The sequence below is a fragment of the Cynara cardunculus genome (assembly GCF_001531365.2).
Source record: "Cynara cardunculus var. scolymus isolate 2C chromosome LG 1, CcrdV1, whole genome shotgun sequence".
In the NCBI taxonomy this organism is placed as follows: Eukaryota; Viridiplantae; Streptophyta; class Magnoliopsida; order Asterales; family Asteraceae; genus Cynara; species Cynara cardunculus.
Window position 1 is genome coordinate 2,318,979 of NC_037528.1, and position 13,085 is coordinate 2,332,063.

Consider the following 13,085-nt stretch of genomic DNA (forward strand, 5'->3'; position numbering starts at 1 on the left):
ATTTTGTTTCCAAAATTAAGATCTGTTTTTCAAAAATTACTCATGCTTTATATTTTATTTAAAAGAAATAAATAGTTATAAATTAAAACTTATAATCAAACAATGATATTTAATTGATTTTGTTAAACAATCATTAGATATTGTATAAGTAATTCATTCAATTTATGTTATTTAATATAATTAAAAAAATTGTAATCCAAAAAATTTACCAAATAATTAATTAATTTATGTTATTTAATATGATAGTTTTTGTTATTCATAACAAAAATCTATCTTAATGTATTCAGACAAATTAATGTTTACATACAACTTATACATATATGGCTTAATAGGAAAAGAATTCAAGCAACCCCTCGTTATAGTTTAGAGGGAGACCTTTTGACATCGATTTTACAAGCCTCGGTCTTTCTTCAAACAAGAGATTTGGCCTTGAGTTTGGTTTTATTTATTAAGGAAAAACACTCTACCTTTCGGTGGTCTGTTTGTTTGCTTAACAATCATTTTATAGTAAGATTACTGTTAAGTTGGATCTAAGAATGAGCATAAGATTACCGTTAACTATGATCTAAGAATGAACATAGGATAATCGTATTTCGTTTTTGTTTACCAACAATGAATGTATCATAATCGCACAGATAGCTACTTTTATTTCGTTCGTTGGTAGTTTTAAGAATCATCTTATAATAAGCTGGCTAGCTTAATTGGTATGTAATCCTTGACTTGCTTGGGGTTTTTAATATATACAATTAATATGATAAATACGTTAGTCAAAATAGTTCAACATTATTACATTCCCGTATAACTTTTATGAAAACAATTTCTCGTTGAAAATTTCCTTGTCAAAGAAATTCCAAAACCTTGACCATTACGACATTGTTCGGTTTATTATGGAAGCAACATAAGGTTTTTTATATATATAATATAATGCGACTTTAGAGACGAGTTTTGCACTACGACAGCCCCGCCCTTTAAAGCATTGGTATATCCTACCATTCATGACCCAACTAACCGATATTGATTTTTTTCAAAAGTCAGCACTTGGGATATGTTTGTTAGTAACTCAAGGAGTTTTATGAGACTCACAACTTATTATGTCATGATTGTTTAGTAGTGGGCTTCAATATCTTAAATGACTCAGGGGCCGTTTACCAAGTACTTACCTGGTAAGTGCTTACTGGTAAAATTTAACACTATTATTTACTTATCGGGTAATATTTTAGTCCACCATAATAACATCGTATGCAACAATTTACCCGGTAAGCACTTACTGTGGTAAGAGTCGTTGCCTTCACTTACTCGGTAAGACTATTGGTTTTTGTCTCGTTCTTACCGGTAAGATTCTTGGTTCATACCATATTCATCCGGTAAGGTAGTGTGACTTGGTAAGCGCTTACCCGGGTAAGCGTTTAGTAAACGGCCCCTTATTTGGTAAGCTTTTGGAGGGAAAGCTTTACGCAAAAAGTCAAAAAAAAAATTACTTGCTGATGAAAAAAACGTGCTCGTTTCATCTATGGCCATCCTCTAAAAATATTTTCAATCTATATAAACAAATTGATGCACATAGACAATTTTATCCAAATAAAAAGCCCCTTGTAATTTTCTTTTCATTATATATTTTTTAAATCTTTATGTTGATATTTAATCAAAATCCGGATGAATAATTAAAAATGTTACATATTCATAATATATTTTATGTTTTTTTTAATAAAAAGTGAAAAAAAAATTTTGTTTTTTGGTATGAAAATAAAGCCAAATCAAACGAATAAACCGGCGTGTCCCACCGCGGTCACCACCCCCTTCCAGCACTCAATCGCCTTCTAATCCCCTTCACAATTAACAAAATTAGGGTTAGGGTTTTACAGTTCTGTCATGGCTTCCGAAGAGATCGCTTTAGTCCTATCACACCGTTCCGACAACAACCACCCTCAATTCCTATTCCAAGACGAGTCCAACTTACCGTTCCGATGTAACCCACCGCAGCACCACCAACAGCAGCGCCACACTTCCGGTCATCATCCTGCCGGACATACGACTAACAACAAGACTACCCGTGAGCTTACGGGCTTCATCGAACATCAAAATCGACACTATCAGCCGCAAGCCACAACCGACTTCCGGCGGAGCATATGCGACGCTGCCCCGGCATACCACCGTGGTATCCAGGATTGGGATATCAGAAATGGGCGGGATTCTAGTTCTCCCAGCGGAGATGGATCGGATAGTGATGATGATGGAGATGGAGATGACGACGAGATGGATGATGGGGATGGAGATGGAGATGATCACGTGGTTGGACTTGTAAATAGCAGTAATGATATAAAAAATGCTCGCAAAAGTAATGTTAGTGGGCACAGCAGCTGTGTGAAAAATGGGAATGGGAAAAGGACCCATCTCTCCTCAATTGGTAAGTATTCAAGCAATTATCGTCTCTCTGGATTTCTGTTTTGTTTCTTCTGTTCACGAACCTTAATTTTGATTCTTGTCCAACTTTCTTGTATGATTGAATTTTCTTTGATGTGTGTTAGGTTCCAGTAGTGAAGTGATGAAAGAAGGAATAGTAATTCAAAATCATCAGCAAACACAATTATGCCAGTACCAGAACGCTATTACAGTTGCTGACCCTAATGGTGAATTGTACTACTCTCAGTATCTTCGTGGGGCTGAGGGTTCAGGAGCAGGGCTTAAAGATATGCTGGTTGAAAATGGGTGTGGGTTTAGTGGAAGAAAGGATATTTCTAATTCAGGTGGATCGGGGGAGTCTTTAAGGGCGATACTGTCGGATCCTTTGACGTGAGTTCATGCAAATTCATTTATTTTGTGATGCCATTTTACTAAGATATGCTTCATGAAACATTTAGGGAAATTTCGAAGTCTTTATTGCAAATTTAAGAATTAAATCAACAAAAGTGTTGATTTGAGGGTGATTTGACTAGAAATCATCACCAAGCCTGTGATTTTGTAGGTACCCTTAATATGACTCGCTACAGCAATATCAGCTTAATTGGACAACAAATACCTTTGAATGTACTAATAGACTGTTTCATAGGACTATAAATTAGTTTATAGGTATGCTTTACAAAGGATGTGCAATTGTTTAGTCCTATAAAACAGTTTATTAGGACGTTTAGATATACTTGGCGTCCTATAAAGCCGATTTTGGTGCCGTGACCTAATAGAACAAGTTGTTGATTTGTTGCTGTTATTCTTGATGTATAAAGATTATGTGTTGTTTCATGTTTATGGTTCGATGTTCATACAGAGGAGGTCTGATGGATGATGCTATGATATTGCCTTGTGGGCATTCTTTTGGTAGCGGTGGAATGCAGCATGTTATGAGGATGGTGAGTAGTGTGAAATCTCATTTATTATAATATCACTTATCTGTCCTTGAATAAATACTTTCTGTGTGGATAAAACTTTCTGTTTGGATTAATCTATCTGTATAGATTGGAAAGATTTTTGTTTGGGAGGGTTTTTTCGTAGATGGACGAATTGTATTTTTTAATTGGGAGAGTTTGGAGAAAACTTGGCTACCTGCATAAAGCTGTCCCCTAGAAGCTTATTGAATAAGTCATTTTTATATCGTTAAGCCACTACCAAACAGTTACGTGTAGCTGGCCGAATAAGTTATGAGTCCCATCAAGTCCATTAAGCTACTATCAAGCAGGCCCTTAATGTTATTTGTTCTGTTAGCTTTCTGCTTTGGCCTTTCGCATACGTATCTGGTGTGTATGATAATTGCTAAATGGGTTATGGTCCAACTTATGAGGTCTCATTATTACAATATCAGTCATTACTCCATGAAATAAGTACTGTATGTCGCATGGTAAATCAGCTTTTTGTTTTAGCATCTACATTAGGTGTGTAAGATAATCGGTAAATGGTTAATGATACTGTTTGTTGCCTATGATCATGTGAAAAGAAGGGTCCTATTATTTGCTTGTGCTGTAGATAGCTAAAGATACTGTTTATGCAAAAAAAAGTGTTTCTGATTGTGGATCAAGAATATGTGGCTGACTTTCTTTTTGTACGATCCAGAAAGCCTGCTACACTTGTTCACACATGGTGTCGGAAGGTTCCGTCACTCCAAATCTATGTAAGAAAAGCTTCCCATTTCCGGTAGAGAATTTAAATGCTTTCTTATTGTTATGTTTGCTGGCTTACTTTCATGCCTGTGTTCATTATGGATTTTGATGTACCACTGTTCTGCACAATTACTTCACTACATTCTAGATCCACCCCTGTGGATCCTTTTAGTCTGTGGGTGCGTTTGTTTCAGAGGTATGGATGTAACCCTTCTTTGGAAGCTTCAAAATTATTAACTTTCTCATTTTATGCGTTTTATCTAATGCATATCTACTATAGATAGCGAATAATATGCTTTAAAGTTTAGATAAAAGAACGTGGCCGTATATATCGAACCAAAGCCTGTAACAATAATGTTTTATTTTGGTATTCTCCTTTTTTGGCCATTCTTTACTTCCAGATGTGGTGATGGATGTTGCTTATTTTTAAATCGAGTTTCAGACGCCTCCTTTAATTCCGATCTTGCGAAGACCAACTTAGAACTTTTTTTTTTATCTTGGCCATCGAATGTTTTAACATGAGATCTCAAATGGAGTCGTTATGTAATTTTTGGTCCAGCCTTTGATAATTTTTACATCTATATCTGTCTACTTGTGTAGCTCTGCGATCTGCTGTTCTTGCATTCCGTAGGGAAGAAGAGTTGCAGACTCACCGTGCCTCCAAAAGAAGAAATAGATTAGAGCAGGTTTGTTTTTGTTCCGAGTAGAAAATATTGTTATTCACCAAAACGTTAAATTTCTAGTGTCATAGAGTTCTTATTGGCTCATGCAGGATAAAAGTAATTATGGTGATTCAACACTCATGGACCAATCGAAGGGCAGAGGTGTTCAATTTCCCTTTTTTGTCACTGACCGTGTTATCATCAAGGTTATTAATTATATCTGCTTGCTAGTTTCATTTGATTATGCGCAGGTGCTTGTTACAGTTTCTAACTCTAGAATTTATCAGGGTAATAAGAGGACGCCTCCACGTTTTGTTGGTCGTGAAGCTGTTGTAACAACTCAATGCTTAAACGGGTGGTCCGTCTCTTCCCCAATATCTCTTGATTACATGATTCTTCCATTTTATTGCTCCATTGGACATACGAAAAATTCAAAAACCTGATTTGGTACATGGTTTAATGCCATGTTTGACGACCATAAACTAGCTTATAAGCTGTAAGCCAACTTATTTTTCGAGCTTATTGAGAAAGCCCCGTCCTGTTAGCATAAGTATCTTTTTGAAAAACTACTTCACGTAGCTTTTTAACAAGCTCCCGGTTTTTTCCCACTTTTTTCCAATTATACCCCTTATATTTTTCCAATTAATTTTCAAAATGTCTTTTTAGGTAATTTTATGTTATTATCTTGCTTCTGAGCTATTTTTTTGTAAAACTTGACTAGTTTATCAACTAATTTATTGGGTGACAGCTAGTTTGCCAAATATAGCTTAAGTAAAAGATTTCAATGTAACCTTGTGGAATTAGCTCAACTGACAATAAGACTTGGTTAGGTTCGAGTTCTGCAAGGCCACTGAGGATTTTCCTGGCTCCTGCCTGTTGGGGTTAGTCGAGGTTTGCGTAAGCTGGCCCGGACACCCACGGTTAACAAAAAAAAAGTAAAAAAGATTTCAACGTGTCACGTATTTAAAGTATAATTCAATAGAGTCAAACCTAGAACCCTGTGTGTTTTCAAATCAATGCATTAGTGTATATCCATCTATAATGATAACGATAACGGTATGTTTTCTTTACGGGTGGACACAGGTACGTGGTGAAGACATTGGATAACGCGGAGAGTGTTAAATTGCAGTATCGGTCTCTAGCCAAGGTAGAAGATGCTCGGCCCTTAGAGGTCGGTTCGAGTAAGATGACACCACCCAATTGGCTCTAACAACCCTAACTCACAATGGGTACATGTGGTTGGTTATCAGTCCTTTTTAGGTGTAAATATACAGAGTCATGTAGATGTGGTATGGGATGAAAAAGATGAAATTGGCAGAGGTAAAATTGATGGTTTGAAGGCATTTTGCCTTTTCTAGTTTAAACAAGTATATAATTTTTCTTTGTTATCGTAATGCATACATAAGTTTTCTCTTCTGCAAATCATTTGTCATCTCTTTTCTGAAATATCTGGATTCAAACAACATCTAAACACTGTGAAGATATTGGTGCTACCTAAGTCACATCAAAGGTCGTGCACATCTATGACATAGGGCTTGTTTTTTTCTTCAAAATTACCTCTTAATACCTCCGAAGTCTGATTCGTTCAGACGTTTGGATATTAGGAGCGTTAGTTTTATTTCTAAAACAAGAGCTTAAAAGCTCGAAATGTCCAATGAAATTTTAAGTGGTAAACATATTTCTTAATACCTTTTAATCATAATTTGTTTTCTATCAAATGGTTCATATTTTGAGAGCTGGAAGGGATTTGTTGGAAAAAACTATATATTCTTTATACTTTGTAAAAAAACTATCTATCTTTTATAATTTTCAACTAGTTTGACTGATTCAAATTTCAGGATTCAGACGTAAAAACGAATAATCTTATTGATCCGGATTTCAGACTTCAGGAAATCTCTTATAAATCAGAAGTAAAATCAGATTTCAGCACCTCTTAAAAAAACAAGCACCATTCTAGTATCAAATGTAATAGCAATTTCAATAATTGTTGGGGGATATTTTAACCACTAGATAGTTAGCATTATAATTCAAATCCAAGGAGGAATAAAAATTCTCTTGTGGCCACGGGGTTCAAATACGGTGGCTCTGGGCTATCTGCAAAACAAGTGGTCGCCTTGAGATTAGTCAACTCGCATAGCGAGTTGGATATCCAAGTTAATAAAAAAAAAATCAAAAATGAACTTAAATACAAATTTCATATTTAACCAACCAAATTATGTTTATTACAATAAACCCCCATCTAATTTGAACAATGTGTTTATTTACACCTAAAACTGTACTTCAAATTAACGTCTACCGATACCATGTTTGATCGGATTTCACTATACCAGCCAACAACTATTCAACTGCGAGGATGCACTTTCCCTGAAACTCTTAATCTTCATCAAGCAATAATGGCTACAACCAAACCCTATTCCTCCGCCATTAACGCTGCTTGTTTTCAACAAATAACATGCCGACTTACAGTGATCTCTTCCTTTGATTTTACCTTGAATCAGTACTCCAAATGCCTTAGTTCCGCCACTTTCCTTGAATTCACGGCTGGATTCGTCATCTTTGTTTTCCCCAAGCTCTTCCACAAGTATGATTCCGTCCGGTGAAGACGATCTCTCTGTAATCACGTTTGGCCAGCTTTTACCCTTCACCGCCTTCTCCGTCTTCACCTCGCCGTTGGCGTAGATTTGTAGCAACAAAGGCGCTTGTCTTATATTCTTGACGATCTCTGTTAATGATCCTCGAATCCATTCCTCGAGCTTGTCCGGAACATTAGGGCTGTCGATAGTAGAATCATAAAACTCGTTATCATCGTTTACGATTCTGTCCGCCAGCAATAGATCGGTATCGATAGAAGAGGAAACCAGATTAGAAACTGGACGATCATAAACAACCGTTGCCGCTGCACAGATTCTGGTAGAATGATTTCTAACGACGAGTTTGGCGGTTGAGAGAGAATGAAGGCGGTTGGATCCAGAAATCCCATCCGATCGATCATCAAGAAAACTCGAAGTAGACTGAGTAAGTAGGTAACGAGGAACTAAACATGTCATCGTTTACGGCCGTCGACGGCGTGGAAGTTCAATTCCGGAGGCGGAAGCTCCGGTCCTTTCTCCTCGGAGATGTGTTGCTTGCACGTAGAGTAGAGTGAACCAGGAGAGAAGTTATCAGATGTGGGAGAGATTAGGGTGGAATTTATAGTAACTGGTCGTCATCGAATAAATCACCTTCTATTGAAATTTGGCAACCAATGGGAATCCTCTTCCTAAATGGACGGTGGGATTTGCACGAATTTTATTATCAAAATTCTGAAAAATTACAAAAGAAAAATAACACTGTTGATTTTTTTTTATTAACCTGAATATCTAACCCGCGATGCGAGCCGACTAATCCTAGGACGTCCACTTGATTTGCGTATAGCCCGGAATCACCGCATTTGAACCTCCGTGGCTACAAGAGGATTTTTATTCCTCATTGGATTTGAACTTAGGACCTCCTGACACTTTTAATCTTTAAAGTCCAAACTCAAACCAATCAGACACTACCATTATGGTTCACCGATGATTAATTTTTCACATCTTGTGAGTAAATATCCACCAAAAGGACGATTTTAAAATATAACGACAAAATTACAAAATGTTGTGGATAAAATAATTAAATGGATGACAAAAAGTGGTCTGCCCTTTTCCATATAACACATACGACAATACATCAATAGCATCTCCATCACCTAGTTTATAACTTTTTGATAAATTGTATTAAAAAATAACGTACTTTAATTTGATTTTTATTTTGGGTAATATGCTTTTAAAACTTTTTTTTAATACCTAAAATGTAAAGTTTTAAACATTTAAATATCCAGGTAACTGGTTGAGACATTGACCAATTACCATTCTAATGTAGCGAGTGATGGATGAAATTGGATTGAATAGCAAATAATACTGAGTTGGATCTCATATCACTCGTTACATCTGTATGGTAACCAGTTAATGCTTAAATCAATAACCCGGGGTACTTAAATGTAAAACTTTATAGGTACCAAAATAAAATTTTTGAAAAACATGTTATCCGAATTGGAATCAAGTTAAAGTACGTTCCTTTTTTAATGCAATTTGCCTTAACTTTTTTGATGCAATGCTTTCCATATTCTAAGTTTGCTTTCTCCGTAAAGTAAAATTATGACTCTAAAGTCTTAAATATCAGTTATATTCACTTTTGTTTTGGTTTTCTGTATTAATTCCAATTGAAAACATATAGTTATTTATCGACAAGCTGATTGATTTGATCGATTTATTATGTACTCGACATTTGTACTTGTATCGTTGCTTATTTTATGTTTAATTTATCGATTATGGATTTGTACACTTTGTTTTTGTCTGTTGTACTTTGACTCATTTTATTTCACTCGTTATCAATTCCTTTTTAAACCGCAATTAATGAGTGAAAATCAGATTAAAAGTGATTGGTTCAAATATTTTTTTACACTTCTCACAAGTTATTTCGCCGTTGGTTGTATAATTAGTACATTTTTTATTAACAAAAAGACAATTTCACCCTTAATAACCAAGAGAGAACTTTTCTCTATCTCATAATTAAAGATAGAATCGGAAAGTGAACACTTAAGGGATGTTTACTAAACGCTTACCCGATAGGTGCTTACCGGGTCACTTTACCTTATCGAATGAAAATGAAAAAGATTCAGAATCTTACTCGGAAAGGGCAATAACAAGGACCGAGAGTATTACCTGGAAAGTGAGTGAAAACTTTTATCCGATAAAACAAAGTATTTATACCCAATTTTTACTCGAGCGTACCTGTTATCGCTCGAGTAAAAAGTGAGAGTGACAACTATTATTTGAGAATATTACCCAGAAAGTGAGAGCGATAACAAGGACCGAAAATTTTCGCTTGAGAGTATTATCCAATTTTTACTCGAGCGACAACAACGACCTTATTTTTAGATATATGACAATTATCCGATTTATACCCTATCCAATCCCAAATTTACGATTACATAAAGTATTAAAAAACTATATTTAAAATAAATATCTTTTAAACTTCTTTTTAGAAGATAGGGTTGTTTTGTACGGTAACCATAGAGGATATGGAATCTAACTTGAAATAAAACGATTGAAGATGACGGATGACAATTGGACGCCATGGTCGTCTGCATGTGCATGGCGCGTGTTCAGTAACGGTCTACGTAAGACTGGCTTACGTGTGCGTGTGCCGCCATTCACCTTTTATGCTTTTTTACACACCTGGCATATCCTACGTGGATATTTTCTGATTTTATCTTTCATTTCCCTTCTCTTTTATTTCGTAATGGGCCAGTGGGCCGCATGCAACATTGTGTGTTTATTGTTTTGTGATCTTTCTTTTGAACTTTGAAGGAATATTGTTTTGTGATCTAAAAGACTAAAAATGACAATTTAGAGTTTAGACTTTCCTATTTTTATAGCCCAATACTTAAGGCCCATATTCTGGCCCAATATTTAAGGCCCATAATTTGGCCCAATATTATCAAACCCACCCAACCCAAGTAAACTTACCGGTAATTGGCCCGAATTATCAGACAAGATCTAGAAACTCTCCTGCTGCTGCATCCTGACAAGCAAAGAACTGATAAAACAAACAAACAGGATTTCGTGGAGAGAAAAGTGAAGACTATAATTGACTGGTAGAAATGCAAGATCCATCCAATCCAGATCCTAAGCCGCAAAATGCGGCGTCGTTTCCGTTTTTGCCATCTCATAATCGGCGAGCACACTCCGAGGTGAATTTCCGGCTACCGGACGACCTAGATCTGGCATCAGACCCATACGATGCACCGTCTGGAAGCTTCGAAGAGATGTCATCTGAGGAGGATCTGTTTCTACTTATATGGACATTGAAAAGCTCGGATCCAACTTGAACGACGCCGGCGTACTGGATAACGGTCGGATCAACAATACTGGTGGCGGAGGTGGACGGTGGACCTTCGGAGGATAATTATGGTCGAGTTGGTGATGGAGAAAATACCAGCTCTAGACCTCAACATCGGCATAGCAATTCTGTGGATAGTTCGAGTTTTTTGAGTGAAAGTATTGAAGCGAAGAAGGCAATGGATCCTGATAAGCTTTGCAATTCTGTCGAGATTTAGTAGAACTGCATTTCTAATTTTTATATTAGTTGGCTGCGACATTAACAGATTGAATGAGTAAGGGCTGCTTACAAAACACTTGTTCGATTAAGCGTTTACCAAGTAATATTATTTTACCAGAAGAATATGACAAGAACCACGAATCTTATCCGGTAAGAGCGAAGACAAAGACCGAGAGATTTGTCTCGTAGGTGAGGACGACGACTTTTACCACAATAAACGCTTACCGGATGAATTGTTGCATACAATTTGGTACATAATTGTCAAATAAAGCGACCATTAGTAACAAAGACTTGTAATGGATTTACCCAAATCTAAGCAAAGACTTGTGGCGAGAAGTATCAAACCCACATAGCAATTAAATGCACACGGAAGAGCAAGAGAGCACCCCAACAACAATTTCTGTCCTAACCCTTATTTATTTATTTATTTATTTATGTGGTGTTAAACTGGAGTTTTATAAAAAATATTTGGATTAACTTATAACGGTATCAAAAAGTAATAAACTAATAAGTTGTTTTTTAGAGTTTGACAAATTTTGCTTATATAAATGACCAAAAAAGACAGTCTTCTATTTTATTGACTTATGGGAGTGCTTAGGATTGCTTATTAACTTATTTGATTTTTTAACAGTCTAGCATCTTGCTGGAACTGTTCTTTTTATCCTTTTGGTTGGCTTGGTGAGGGTGATGGTCATGCCGAAGCTCTCTTCCTTGTCCTTCCTTTTTGCCTTTAAAAAAAAACATGTAAAAATTTATTTTTCTTCATTTATAATAATATCTTTGACAAAAATTTATATCAATAAGATCAATAATTTATATCAATAAGATTAATAATTAAAAAAACATGAATAAAACATGGTTAAAATGGTAAACTGGTAATAAACAGTATTTCACAAGTCAGGAAGGATTAACTTATCAAGAACTGCTTATTAACGGTTTGGTACCGGTATAAGCAATTTTATTTTTCCTCATTCAAACACCAGCATTTAGCTTATCATCGGTGTCAGACTGAAGTAAGTCAAAAAAATCTAAAATAACCAATCTCAAATAACCCCTTAGGGTGCGTTTGGTTTGCGGGATTGAAATGGAATTGGGGGGATTTGGATTTGAAATCCATTCCAATCCAGTGTTTGGTTTGCTGGATTGTGAGGAATTGAAATCCAAGGATTCCTTTGAAATCCCATGAACGATGGATTTAAGAATCCTTCCCTTAGACATGAGATTTTAGAATCCATTCCTGTGGGATTCTTTTTGCCCTAACCTACCCATCTCCATCTTCTCCTCCATTTTTATCGCTCACCTCCGTCGCTTTCTCCCAATCATCTCCGTCGCCGTCGCTTCCCCCCGGTCGTCTCCATCGCCGTCGCTTCCCCCCGAGGTCGTCTTCGTCGCCGTCGCTTCCCCTTGAGGTCGTCTCCGTCGCTTCCCCCCCGGTCGTCTCCGTCGCTTCCCCCCCGGTCGTCTCCGTCGCTTCCCCCCCGGTCGTCTCCGTCGCCGTCGCTTCCCCCCGAGGTCGTCTCCGTCGCCGTCGCTTCCCCCCGAGGTCGTCTCCGGCTCCGTCACTTTCTCCCACCGTGGTCGTCTCCATCTCTATCGCTTTCTCCCACCGTGTTCGTCTCCATCACCGAAGACAGGTAATTTCTACTTACTTCGATTTCTGTTACGACTTCACAATACGATTAATGCTCCGATTTGTACTTCGATTTCTGCATATTGTACTTCAATTTCTGCATATTTTKTGACKATTTGTACTTCATATGCTGTTCCGATTAAGTTCATATGTTGTTCCGATTAAGTTCATATGATGTTCCGATTAATGTTCCGATTTGTACTTCTTATGCTGTTATAAAAAAAATCCAAATCCAAATCCTGCAAACCAAACACAGGAATGGATTTTAAATCCAATCCAATCCAAATCCCATGGAATCCAAATCCCTCAGAAACATTTCTGCAAACTAAACGCACCCTTAATCCTTTAAGGAGGAGACTAATGGCACCCCTATCCTTTGCTAAGGGCACCCCTATATCCTATATAATCATTTCTTTTTGTTTGGTTTTTTTGTATTTTTGTTCTTTTGTTATCTTTTTCTTTTTTATACTAATTTTTTTAGTTATTTTATTTAATTATTATTATTATAAATATTATTTATTATTCTGTAAAAAACTAATACTAAAAAATATTATTTTTTAATCATAATTT

The 13,085-nt window shown here is 36.4% G+C and overlaps 1 protein-coding gene and 1 pseudogene across 1 annotated transcript; both read left to right on the forward strand.

Annotated features, from left to right (window-relative positions):
• Positions 1–1,802: 1,802 nt before the first annotated feature.
• LOC112519818 (U-box domain-containing protein 62-like) lies at positions 1,803–6,132 on the forward strand. The gene is made up of 8 exons (XM_025128115.1): positions 1,803–2,404; positions 2,526–2,790; positions 3,260–3,341; positions 4,039–4,096; positions 4,686–4,771; positions 4,858–4,953; positions 5,035–5,105; positions 5,831–6,132. The coding sequence occupies exons 1-8, from the start codon at positions 1,870–1,872 to the stop codon at positions 5,955–5,957; spliced, it is 1,320 nt and encodes a 439-aa protein (XP_024983883.1). The 5' UTR covers positions 1,803–1,869; the 3' UTR covers positions 5,958–6,132.
• Positions 6,133–10,384: 4,252 nt separating this feature from the next.
• On the forward strand, positions 10,385–10,945 carry LOC112500876 (annotated as a pseudogene).
• The last annotated feature ends 2,140 nt before the right edge of the window (positions 10,946–13,085 follow it).